Source organism: Choloepus didactylus, chromosome 7 (assembly GCF_015220235.1).
Source record: "Choloepus didactylus isolate mChoDid1 chromosome 7, mChoDid1.pri, whole genome shotgun sequence".
Classification (NCBI taxonomy): domain Eukaryota; kingdom Metazoa; phylum Chordata; class Mammalia; order Pilosa; family Megalonychidae; genus Choloepus; species Choloepus didactylus.
In genome coordinates, this window is record NC_051313.1 from 73313465 (window position 1) to 73326625 (window position 13161).

General features: G+C 39.1%; 1 protein-coding gene across 1 annotated transcript in view; it reads right to left on the reverse strand.

Annotated features, from left to right (window-relative positions):
- Positions 1–13161, reverse strand: part of LOC119540612 (proline-rich receptor-like protein kinase PERK2) — a 70477-nt gene that overhangs the window by 24081 nt on the left and 33235 nt on the right. The window contains exon 5 of the mRNA XM_037844657.1: positions 5807–5992. Coding sequence (XP_037700585.1) covers positions 5807–5992 — 186 coding nt within the window. The remainder of the gene's footprint in view (positions 1–5806; positions 5993–13161) is intronic.

Sequence of the window (13161 nt, forward strand, 5' to 3'; positions counted from 1 at the left end):
TTTCTCTACTTAGTATGTTCACTTTAATGCTGCATTAAGAAACAATAGGAAAATGCTGCTGGATGACAAATTAATTCATATGAAACTTTTAGCCATCTCTTTCTAACAATATCTTGTGAGGACTTTTAGCTGAAGACAATTTCTTATGTTTGTGTGTGGATACTTAAAATACACATTTATAGAGAGAGATAGTAGTGACCCTTTTCTTTTTAAAATGAAATTTTATGTCTAAAACGGGTTGGTAAAAACTGATAACTAAGGGAGTAGATTTCTCATGTTTCAAAAAAATACTCTCAAACACACTTAAAATATATGATTCTAAGAGAATCTTCTCAAAAGTCTTACATAAACACAGCTTTGGGAAGAATAACAACTGCATACATTCAGGCATGCTTGGGATGAGCTTCTGGGTCCCCGCCATGGTTAGAAGAGGCTAGAGCATCTCCCACTGCTGGTCATCTACCCCCTCTGTTCCTCCTGAAAAGGAGTCTCACTTGTCTCTAGCCTACTTGCAGGATGCAATTAACAAGGTAATCTGGGGAACATGGGGAGCATGCCAAATTGCCACTTAAACAAAACTACTAGTCAAACTTCAATGTAACGTTACTTGGCAAGCAACATATCCAGTGCTTAGGAGCAAATATAGCATTCTCCAAGTACCACCTAAAAGCACATAAAAAAAGTAATTCAACAGTTTTAAAACATCAATTAAAAATGGTCAAAAGGCTATTTTTCTGTAAACATATTCTGTCATCTGTACTTCAGCTGAGCTGTCCTTTCTTCATTATAAGACAGGACTTTACATGATTAACTCCAGCCACAGGTTTTCCCCACACTCTGTCTCTCCTCACCTTCAACTCTGAGTATCAGCATATACCCAGCCAAGCCTGCACCAACTCGTCCCAGTTATCTGAACAGCCACTGTGGGTTTTTCCTCTCGGAAGGTCAACCTACAAACTGGCTAATGTGTCCCCAGTTAAATGCAACTTGACTACATTCCCATTTCTCACTATCAGTTTTAAAAGAAAATATATTTAAAAATCCAAATCATTTGTTCGCTGAATAAGGAGGGATAAAAGAAAAGGGAGTAGATATTTTTCTTTTGTGTAGAGGAGTGCGTTTTAATTTCTGGTGCATTCCATACATGGCAGTTCTATAGAGTGAGAACAAAGGGGTAAACCCTTGAACATGATGACCTGAGCTTTTTAAAATCCAAATCTGACATGAAAGCCCATCAGGAAAGCCTAGGAGTTGGGATGTGTTTACCTTTAGGACCCTATCAGCCACATTCTAAGAGAAGAATCTTGCTCACCTTAGGGATTCAGCAAGGCAAGTCTGTGGCAGTCTGGTTTCTTAATTGCAAACAACTGAAACAGACACTGGCAACTTAAGATGCAAAGAATTTACACAGAAACAGTGGGGCGCCCAGAGAATCAAAAGTCAAGCTGGACAACCAGTTGAGGAAACAGGCAAGCCAAGAGCTCACGCAGGCACACCACAGGATCAGGCTCATCAGGACACTCACAGCCGCTATCATGGCCCCCATCATGCTTGGGTACTCATTGCCACAGAAAGCATCCTGCTGACCCTGTGTTTCTGCATCACCCCCTCAATGCTCAAATTCTGGGGTGGGAAAAACGGATTGGTCATGCCAGGGAGCTTCCACACAGTAGAGAATTCCTCCCAAGAGGGAAGCTATTTAAATGCTAAAGGAGACAGAAAGCAATTGTCCACAATGGTTACCAAGTAACTTAGCAGTTGCTTACTCTACGTCTCACAAGCCTAGCTCATTCAGTTTAAAATGAAGTAATATATTTCCAGCCAATTCCAGGAAACAGGAGACTCTACAGGCTTTCTGGGTCCTGTTGCTTGCAAGGCAGTAGGTTTCCAAGGGTAACCAACCGAATGAGACCCGTCCTAAGCAAGCATTCGTAAAGCAAGGTGCATGGGGCAAGATGAATGAAACTTATGGTTAGTTGCTCTCTAATGCTTTTATCAAAATCAAATTTATTTGACCTTGATAAGAACAAACAAGGCGTTCAAGATTCCTGCCAGATCAGACTCTAACGACAGAGTGCATACATCGGCAGCTGCTGTCACCACTGCCATGGCACTAACATTGCTCCAGCAGAGAAGACGCTATTTATCTGGCACAGTTTAATCAATATGTAAGCCTCGAGCCAGCTCCCACACAGTCTACCTGAAAAAATTTCCACAGACTCCACAGGGTAAAGATACATAGACTTACAAAGTCACAAAAAGATGAAAACAAAGAGAAGGCATTAACTTCATTTCACAACATTGCAATCTTTCATTCATTCAACACACACCTCTGCTTTTATGATGATAGAGCAAAGATGTCTCTACCCCCTTCCTCTGAAATAGTCAACAAAACAACAAGGAGAATAAAAACCAGAAATAGAAATTCCATTTCTGATATAACCAGGAGACAGCTACAGTCCTGAACCACAGCATAGGGAGGAAATGGGTGGAGAAATGGCGAGGAACATTAGAGAGCAAAGGACCATCAAAGCTCAGTGCCTGCAGAGGGAACACCCACAAGGAGCAAGCTGCAGGGCCCCAGAAAAGGAACAGAAACAGGAGATTGTCTGAAAGTCTATATAAGGAGTAGTTAGACGACTTGATAGCTTCCTTCTCCCTGAATGAGCTATTATCAATAGACAAACTAAACACTGGCACTGAAGAGAGTGGGAGTGAAAATAGGGATATGAAGTGAAAATGTGCATGACAGAGAGTAAGACCCTCCAATTCCCTTGTCCTACAGTTCCGAAATTCCAGTAGCCAGGCTGATATGCTCAAAGCAGGAAACTGAGGGGTCATTCCCTAGAAAAATGAAACCATCGCCTGAGAAAAGACCTTCAGATACTATTATTAGGGATTTGCAATGAGAGCACTAACAGGCTACCCCGAGATCGAAGCCCACCAGGCAACAAGCCTGCATGCATATACAGGCACACACACAGCTTCCAATCTCTTAAATGAACAAAAGACAGGGATTGCCAGACATTCAAGGAAAGCCCACCACTCTTGAGAGAGAAGACCAAAACAAAGTGGAAGCAAAGAAAATCACTGGAAACAAGGACAAGACTGGTAACAGAAGAAAAATTAAAAGAAATTATACTTTTTATCATCACTGAGCTATGATTTTGCATCATGTCATAAAAATACAACATTATTAAAAACAGATCAAGAAAGGGTGGAAAAATAAGATAACATAAAAAAAATTCAATGAAAAGTTTAAGAGGTCAAGTTGAAGAACTCTCCCAGAAAATACAACAAAAAGTCAAAGAGGCAGACAATAGTGGAAAAAAAAAATTATAAAATCAGTGTAAGGCATCCAAAATCTAATTAAGAGGCACTCCAGAGGGTGCACTGAACACTTAGCACAGTGAATGAAAAATAGCTTATACCATAGCAATTCACCAAAAAATTTTAGGACACATATATGAAGAGGAGATCCTAAAAGCTTGCAAAGAAGAAATTACTACATACAAAAAAATCAAGGCTAACAGTATTAGACTTCTTAATAGCAGCACTGGAAATCAGACAACAATGAAGCAATACCATTAAATTTTTTTCCAACCTAGGATTCTCTGCCCAGCCAAGCTACCACTCAACTAAGAGACCAGAATAAAGACATTTTCACATCTGCAAAGTCCAAGGGACAGAAAACTGCTGAATTTTTGTTTTAAGCCTTCTACTACTATTTGACTGTTAGCTTCACTTTATTTTGAAATGCTGGATTTTTGTTTTAAGACTTCTTGTCCTATTTGACTATTAGCTTTATTTTGAACTGCACAGTTTACAAACATTTTCAACCAGTAATTCATTTTGTCTGTAGGCAAAACAGAAAGTTTTCTATCCTCTGTAATCATGAATGGGATACACTCTTGGTTACCACATACTTCCCCTAGTAAAACACGAGATCATGATATAAAAGAACTTCACAAAAATAATAATCTTTATTTTATATAATAATTAATGTTCTTAAGAAGTGCTTTAGAAACACTCAAAAATATCATGTGAAGTAAAATAGATATTAACATCCCTTGCTTAAAGATGGGAAAACTGAAATTTAAAGAGATTAGTGACTTTCCAAAGGTATCATTACTGATACAAAGTGGTACTAGAACTCAAAGCTATGTCTAGTGCCATGTTCAGGATTCTCAAGACACTGCAGCTAAGAAGTCTGTGCACAATCAATTCATGGCTTTATGGTCCTACTTCTCATTTTCTTTTATACACACGGAGAAGTGGACTGCCTCTTTCAAAGTGCCAAGAGTATTCTGTTATCCCTTTTCTCCATCCTAATGACAACCCAGCTATTTATTCCGTCTCAGCACAGGTCCCCCAAATAAACACTGACTTACGTACTTGTGCTACATCAAAAGGCAAGTGCTAGCTTACTCACTGTAAAGAAGCTTCTCAATTTTATTTTTTAAATAAAAGAGGGAGAAGGAAGATAGATAACTAAACAAAAGTGACTTCTCATGTGTTGCATGTAGCAAGAAGGCACCTAACTTACAGAAGTGGGACACCATTTCTTCTGAAACTCAAACCCACCCTGTACATGGCTAATGGGGACTCCTACCCTCCCAAGAGAAGGGATTATAAAGTGGCCTTTTTTTGTTAACCCCGGCCTATATTTTGAAGTAGCTAGGACTTTTGTTTGAAGGAAAATCAAACAAATAAATAAACAAAAAATGAAAAAAAAAAAAAAAAAAAAAAAAGGCACCTAATTTATTTTAGATGTTCATAATGATCCATCTGGCTCATTATCATAAAAAATGGAAGCTGGTTAATAATCATCTCTTAGCAGTTATTTATATTATAGAGGGATAAAGATTCTACTCTGTCCTCAAAATGTATTAATAAAAAAATACACAGCTTCCCTTTCTATATCCTTTCCCAAAGCAGACAGAGACAGGCAGACAGAGAAACAAACATGTACTAGCGTTCACATACCACACGTGGCAGCCCGTGGCCTGAACATACAGGCCTGCGGACATTGGTGCATAGCAGCCTGCGTGACCTAGGCAGCTAATATTTAACCTATCATCTCTGTAAGCCAGTAAAGAGAAAACAAAGCAGTAAATTAACCTTAAAATATGACTTTAAAATGTGAAATGGGAAGTAAGCAGGAGGTGAGAAACTCTTAGTCTCACAAAAGAGCAAGATGTAAATGTACCCCAGACCCACTGCTGTCAAGTGTTAATCTAGTCTACCTGATTCCTTGCTCCCAAGTGTTATCACTCTTGTGGTTATCGACTAAGCCCCATCCCATAATTCTCCTCTCCTTCCTGCATCACCCCCATGTCACAGGACCCTGTTCCCCCGTCTATGCTCTCCCACCCTTACGAAGGTCTTTGTCTTAAACCCTTATAACCCACTTGACCAGCTAGCTTAATTGTGCGGTCAACTTCCCTGCAAATGTGATGCCTGCCCGACGTTAAGAGAGCTGTCACGATCTCTTCGTGACTTCTCACCCTGTTGGTAATCCCTGAATAAAAGCTCATGTATCAGAAAATGTCCAGTGTCTTCTTTAGGCCTCTGGACTGGCAAAGCCCTCATGGGCCGCGACACCACACAACTCACACTCATGCACACTATCTGTGACCTTGGACTCATTTCCCCTCTCAACTTCACCCTCTGTTAGACTTACGGACCTGGATAGGCACTGGGTGAAGAGGTCACAGTTCTCACCAGAAAACAAAAACAAAAACAAATGTACTCTAGGTGACCAGACAACCTAAACTAATAGAATTATAACAGCCTAGCTACTCACTCCACAGTATCGGTCGCCATTAAATATCTGAGGTGGGAGAGGGTTGCCCTGAGTAGGCTTCTTTTCCGGTGGGATGTTTTTGTACATCCATTGCCTCTGTTCTTCTGACATTGTGATATCCACCTCTTCAAATTCTATCTTGTTGGCTTCCAGAAATCTAACCACATCCTGCTGTTTCTTCTTTATCTAAAGAAAGAAGACAAATAAGGAGAAATGCTCATCAGAAATAATATGTATAGATTTCCAAATTGAACTACGTTTGATTTCTCACTGTCAGAGGTCACTGATAATAAAAAAGAGGTGATTTATGGCAGGAGTCATGCACTGCCCACTGACCAGATATTCAGCAGAGGACTAAGCAACTCCTACCATGGTGATTTCCTCACCAAGATGCCCCAGAATCATGAGGAACAACTGGTTGCCTGGAAAGAACAGAATGTGAATTGAGAGGTTCATTTAGTTCTCAGTGGGCCATAGCCACTCACCCGACCCCCACTAGGAGTTGACATTTACAGTCACAAAAGCTCCCTCTGCCCAAAACCATCTGAAAACCATGTTGAACCCATCTGAGATGTCAACATTTCACTGATTTGTGGGAGCAGCAACATTTTTATTCCCATCGGCAGCCTCTTTCACATTCCACAGCTGTAGCCACTGTCATGAAAACATCTTTTCATCAATTCACAGGAGAAAAATGTTCTCCTCTTAAAAGGTGAGAGTAAACAAAAAATGCCATCTTATTCTGAACCCTATTTCTTAACCCTTTTCGTTCTATTTCATCTTTCCTTCCTCTGTCACTAGGGGTCAGGTGTACTCTTGAAGAGCTGCAAACATAACTGTAGGTTTTCAAAATTTTACCCGTCTTATTAATTTATGATACATATTAATTTAGATGGGGTGACAATAGTCAATATCTTAAACACAGCATATAAAACATGAGAAAACAACCTTGCTTTTCTAAGCAATTCTGGAAAATCTGCATAAAGAACAAATTTAAATGGAGAAGTAAATTCTGTAATGGCCAAAGAGGGAATCATTTTGAGATAGCAAGTAGCCACAAAGACCTCTTGTTTTTGGGGGGAGGGCTATGTTTGAAGGACACTTTCACATAATTGATTACTTCCACTACCACCCCTCCAAAAAGCCTCAATAAGATATGTCTTTAGGGTTGGAAATCTGTTACATGCCATGAGCTAAGAGAGCTGATGAAAGGGCTTAAATCGGTGAATAACTTCCAAAATGGTACGGCTAGCAAAACAGGACATTCTTAAGGTCAATGATTTAAGATGAGAGAATTACTGCATGGTTTTGAATCCAAATTGATACTGATGTTATCTCAACTTCTTGAATTAAGTCATTTCTCATTTCTGAAGAAGTTAACATTTTCCTCACTGATAATGCAATTTCAGAAATGTATTTATATTATTTTAAAACTATAGCTTACAAAACAGCATCATCCTACTTAATTTCCCCTCAAAACCCTACAAGGTATATTTTATTGTTCTTGTTTTACAGATAAGGACACTGAGGTCAAAAGTGGTTACCTATTTTGATCAAGGTCCTAAAAGTAGTTTGCATTTTTGTCAAAACAATCATGTTATTCTCCTGCTTGAAATCCTTCTTTAGTGGCTAGGGATGACATAAACACTTCTTAGCACAATACAATGCCCTTTCAGCTCCTTTGATTATAAAAGCAACTCAGTTTGCATTTTAAAAAATATGGATATTGTACAAAAAAGTTACCTACAATCTCACTACCTAGACAATCACTGTCTAAATTTAACTAGAAGAAAGGGTCTAGACTGTCTGTTCATATGCAGAGCTCTATGAACACAACACTTGTGGAATGTTCATGATAGTAAAAGATAAAACCAATACATAGTCAAATCTTTGTTTCCACATAATACACACACACACACGCACACACAACATCCATCCCCTACCCCCAAATTTTTTTTGAGGTTACTCAAAAATTCCTGCATTCTCAATAATAAGATACAATTAAAGAAACATGAATTGCTTGCTTACTTCCACATCTCCTTGCCTTACACACACACACACACACACACACACACCACACACATCCTACACACAGCATGTATTACTGGACTACAGTCTCCTTCAGCTCAACTGGAGATATGGACCCAATTATGTATTAGGAAGAGGCAACAGATCTTTCCTTTCATAGGATCACATTTGGTAAAAATAACTACATCTTGCCCCTTTCACTCAATAATATATCACAAGTACTGTCCCCTATCATTAAAAACCTTGCAAAACCATGAGTGTTAATATCTGCCTGGCAACTCCATCATACAGATATACAATTCATCACACTCTTATGCTGGATATTTAGATATTCTAACTTTTGCCACTGGAAGTAACATTGCGTAGTGAACATCTTTATTTACCAATCTTTGACTATATCTCTCTATTGCTTTGAGACAGCCCTATGAATGAAAGGCTTTATGACCTATGTCAAAGGGACAGTTTTAAGGATCCCAGTGGTCCCACATTAAAATGACCTTCAATAGGGCCTTACCAATTTACACTCCTATTAACATGTCTGAAACTGTCCATGTCCCAACAGCCCTCCTTGCTACCAATATTGAAATACTGTATCAGAAAATATAAAAATTCAATGAACACCAGCACTCTAATCAAGCTCAAAGGAAAGGATAGTTTCTTAGCATCAATGGTGATGACTGACAGAGGAGTATTAAGGAGCAAAATGTACGCAATGATCTCTCTATCTTAAAAGAGACAAGCAAGGGAGACATGACCAGGTCTGTGTTCCAAAGAGATCACTTGAATAATATACAGCATAAAAAGAAATAAAGGAGAAGCTCTGAATGTACTGTTAACACTGCTATGAAGAGATCTCCCAGATTTATTAGTAGGAGGAAAACAAAAACAAAAACAGAAAAAAAAACATGCACCAGGACTGCGTATAAGACCAGGTTCACTCTTTTTTTTTTGAAAAGGATGGGAGAAAGAGGAAAAAATTTGTATTTGCTTGTATTTACATTAAAAAAAACTCTTGAAAGATATATAAGGAACTAACAGAAGTGATTACCTAAAGACTGGGGGAGTAGGAACTGGGTAGACGGGGACAAAGTGAGAGCAAGAATTTTCACTCTATACATACGTAAAGTTTAAATTTTATTGAACATTGTGAATTTAATATTCAAAAGATTATATTCAATAATATTAAACAGAAGAAATCTATTTTTATTTTAAGCATAGAGAGAGAGCGCCCATCCCAGCGTCACGTAGAGCACAGCCTGGAGAGCTATAGCAGTACACTGTCCCGGAGAGGCAGTGTCTTATATATGTCAAATTTCCCCAAAGTGCATGAACCAGAACTCGGAGCATTTTTTTTTAGTCATTCATGTCCATGTTTCCTAACACTTATAAGAAAGGTCAGATGATTTTAAAAAAATAAAAACTGAAAAAAATAAGCTAAGAACACAGAAAATTAGCTAGTACTACAGCAAATCACCCAAATAAGGTGGGAGAAATGTAACCCAGAGAAGGAAGTTTTCAAGTTGATGTTTGTGACATTAGCATCAGGAAGGAAGATGAGTCATGTCGCTAGGGGATGTTTTTAAGAGCTGCTGAGGGGAATGTGGCCCGGATCTGTGGGTGCCGGGGATGGAGTGGCATGGGGGAAGCACAGTCCAGGAGGGCAGGGACTTGGGAGACCACACCTGCCTGCTGGGCCAGGCCCAGGTAACGGAAAGGCTGCCCATGTGGCAACAGGAGGCTGTCAAGGGTACATCATGTGCTGGGCATACACCCAGGGTCCAAACAGCAGTAACATACAATCATTTCCTTGATACAAAGAGCTTCATTTTCCCAATATGTCAACTTTTCTGAAATGAAATGGATCTCACAATAACTGTCAAAAGAAATGTACTGGCAAATGAAAGAGAAGTAAATTGTGGGCCAACAGTCGCTGCTTTCACTCATGTCAATTCACCATGGGTAGAAGGTACCTGTAACTCACTTTTTTTTTCTTAAACCAACTTAGAAGCCATGGCAGACAATGTTAATTATCTGTCCAGCAGCCGTTTTCCTTTCTTTCTTAATAACAGTTTTATTTAGGAAAGCAATGTGCTCAGCTACAAAAACTTTACCCCAAAACTCCACCCTTATGGCTAGGAGTGATCACACGACACAGTTCAGGCCAATGAGATGTAGCAATATGTACGTGGGAAAGGAACTCAACAAAAAAACAAAGCCCCCTTTGCATTTGGCCTTCTCCTTTCTTCCTTGCAGAAATGTAGACATGGTGCCTGGAGGTACAGCAACCATTTTACAAATATTGAAAACAAACACCGTAAGCCAAGGATGGTCAAGCAGAAACACAGGATGCTGGGTTCCTGATGACATTTTGCAGCTGCCAGACCAGTCTTATGATAGCTTAGTCTTTGTGTATTAGACAAATAAACTAGTTAAGCCACGCTTTATCACGCTTTCTATAGTTTGCATCCAAATGCAATGCTACCAGTTAAAATACTTAACTGTCACTTAAAATGTCTTCAGAAATACTGTATTACGGTGAAGGTTCTTTTAAAAAAAAAAACTTACTGAACAGCAGAGCCTGGAAACAAAAGCTCTATGACATAAATTTGATATAAATGAAGTGAATATTTGTCACAGATAAGTTTTCATTATTTCTTTTTTAAAGCAACAACCAAGTTGTTAGACCTAAAACAGGAAGATGTCTACAAAAGGATGAAAGTTGAATTTCACCTTACCATTCAAATATATGTCATTACAGGCCACACAAAGCAACGAAAGAGAAGAGCCATTGCTAAAACTCTTAGTCTGGATCAGGAGTAGGCAAACTGGCCCACAGGCCAAATCCAGCCCACTGACTTTCTGTATGATCTGCAAGCCAAGAATAGTCTTTATATTTTTAAAGAATAACAGTATTTCTTGACACATAAAAATTACGTGAAATTCAAATGTCAGTGTCCATAAATAAAGTTGTAGTGGAACACAGCCCCCTCATTTACCTGCCGACTATGACTGCTTTTGTGCTACAATGGCAGAATTGAGTAGATGCAACAGAGAATCTACAGTACCCAAAGCCTAAAGTATTTACCAGCTGCCTTTTGCAGAAAAAAAGAAAAAGTCTGCTAACCTCCTGGGCTAGAAGACAGCTCTTCATTTCTGGTTCAAAGTTCACTTTCTCAGTGAGGCTTTCCCTACCCACCCAATTTTAAAATTTTACCAGCCACCCCAGAACTCGCTACTCCCCTTCGATGTTTTATTTTTCACAATAGCACTTAGCATCTATGTATGTTATGCTTTACACATTTGTTTGTTCACCATCTCCTTCTAGAGTATAAATTCCTCAAGGGCAGGAATTTTTGTCAGTTTTGTTCACTGCTGTATCCCCAGTGCCTAGAATGGTGTCTGACACACAGAAAACACTCAATAAACATTTGTGAATGAATAGGAAGGATTTTCACAAATACAAGGGGCTCCTAGGACAGGAACACATTCCTCCTAACTCTCAAGAATGCTGACTCTTTCATCCTTTAAGTCTCACCTTAAGGATCACCTCCTCAGACAGCCCTCCCTAACCTCCTTAGCTGAAGTTTTATTTTCTTGTCGCTCTTCTCTGATTTCTCATAAAAGTTGTCTAAATTGGTAAACATTGTATCCATTTATCTGTTTACTTATTTCAGTGCACATCTCTCTCTCTCTCCGACACATCAATTCTGTAAACATAGGGACTGGGACACAAGAGGCCGTCAATAAATATTAACTGGATAGACGATTAAAGAATTATCACTCCAGCGCTGAGCACTGAAGATTTCCAGGTGATGTTCAAGAGAAGCTATTCAAATTGATTTGGTAATTTAACTTAGAAACAAATGTAACTAATGTTTAGCCAACCAGGAATGTGGATCAAATTCCAATATTTCTCTATTAATACTAAAGCTGCATGAATTTAAAAAGCAGTGCATCTAGGATGTTACCTCTACCTGCAAATAGCCAAAATGATTCAGAAGAATCTCTAGACCCTAAATGTGGAAAAGACTTTGCTTCTAACTTTGGAAATGATATTGAAGAAAAATGTTCATGATTGCATGATTAGACAAATGCTATTGTCAGTTTATTTTTAAAATTTAAGTGCATAATGTAATGTTTTACACAAATGTTTTTATCAAATTGTTGATATAATTGCAATTGGTGGTAATAAGTAATCAAGCAAATATGCAGGTATTTCTGTTTCTAATTGCTACTGCAGAACTATCACACTCATCCTTTCCCAAAATATCTCCAGATCTGAAGCAAGTTGCTCAGACCTGTTGACGAGCAGTCTTCTTGGCCTCTACGTGGATAAGCCTTTACCCTTTCAACTCTAGATCCTGCAGGACTAGGATCTACTGGGGACCCCAAGGCCTGCACCCAAGCACTTGAGCCCCTAGAGGTACCTGGGCAGTAAGCTGTCTGAGCTGGTGCTGCCGAATCTGCTGACATGGCTTGAACGCTCAATGACCCATGGAAATCTTAGTGAAAAACTCATGCAGCTTTCAGTTGCAATCTCCTAGCCTGAGAAGTCAGAGGGCAGGCTAAGGAACTTACACTGTACTTGATTCAGACATACCTCCTACTCTGTGGCAATGACCTCTAAGTAAACTTGCATACTTCTATTTTCTCTTCTTATAGGATTAGCTCTTTCCCAGGAGGCTGTCAGTAAACTTATGTAATTAAGCAGCTCCTGCCGGATTCTTTCCATAGGCTTCCAGATATGTCTAGTCATGCCCGACTTCCAGGGTGTACAGAGCTGATGCCACAACGTGGGACACTAGGACTCACTAGTAAATAAACAAAATTAAATTTAAATAAGACTTTTTTAAAATTGAGGGTTAATGTGAGCAATTGTGGGAAAGTAAGTTTAATTAAAGACAAATCAGACACAGATGGAAGCTAACAAGTAAACTGAAAAACGTATGTATTTTAGAGTTAGATTGTCCTGGTTTTAATCCTGGCCCTAGCAGTTAGGTAGCTTTGGAGAAACTGCTTAGCTTCTCTCTCAACCTCAGTATTTGTGAAAGGTGAAACCGATCTGTGGTGGTCTGAAGCGGTATGCACCCCAGAAAAACATGTTCTTAAATTCAATCCGTTCCTGTGGGCACTTCATCTTGAAGAGGGTACTTCAGTTAAGGTGTGGCCTAGCCCAATCAGGCTAGATCTTAATCCTATTACTGGAATCCTTTATAAGAGAATGAAATTCAGAGACAGAGGGAGAAGGTCACAGGAAGAAGGAAACTGAATATCAATGGAACCTGTAACAGAAGGAAGAGACTGGAAGATGCCACCATGTGCCTTCC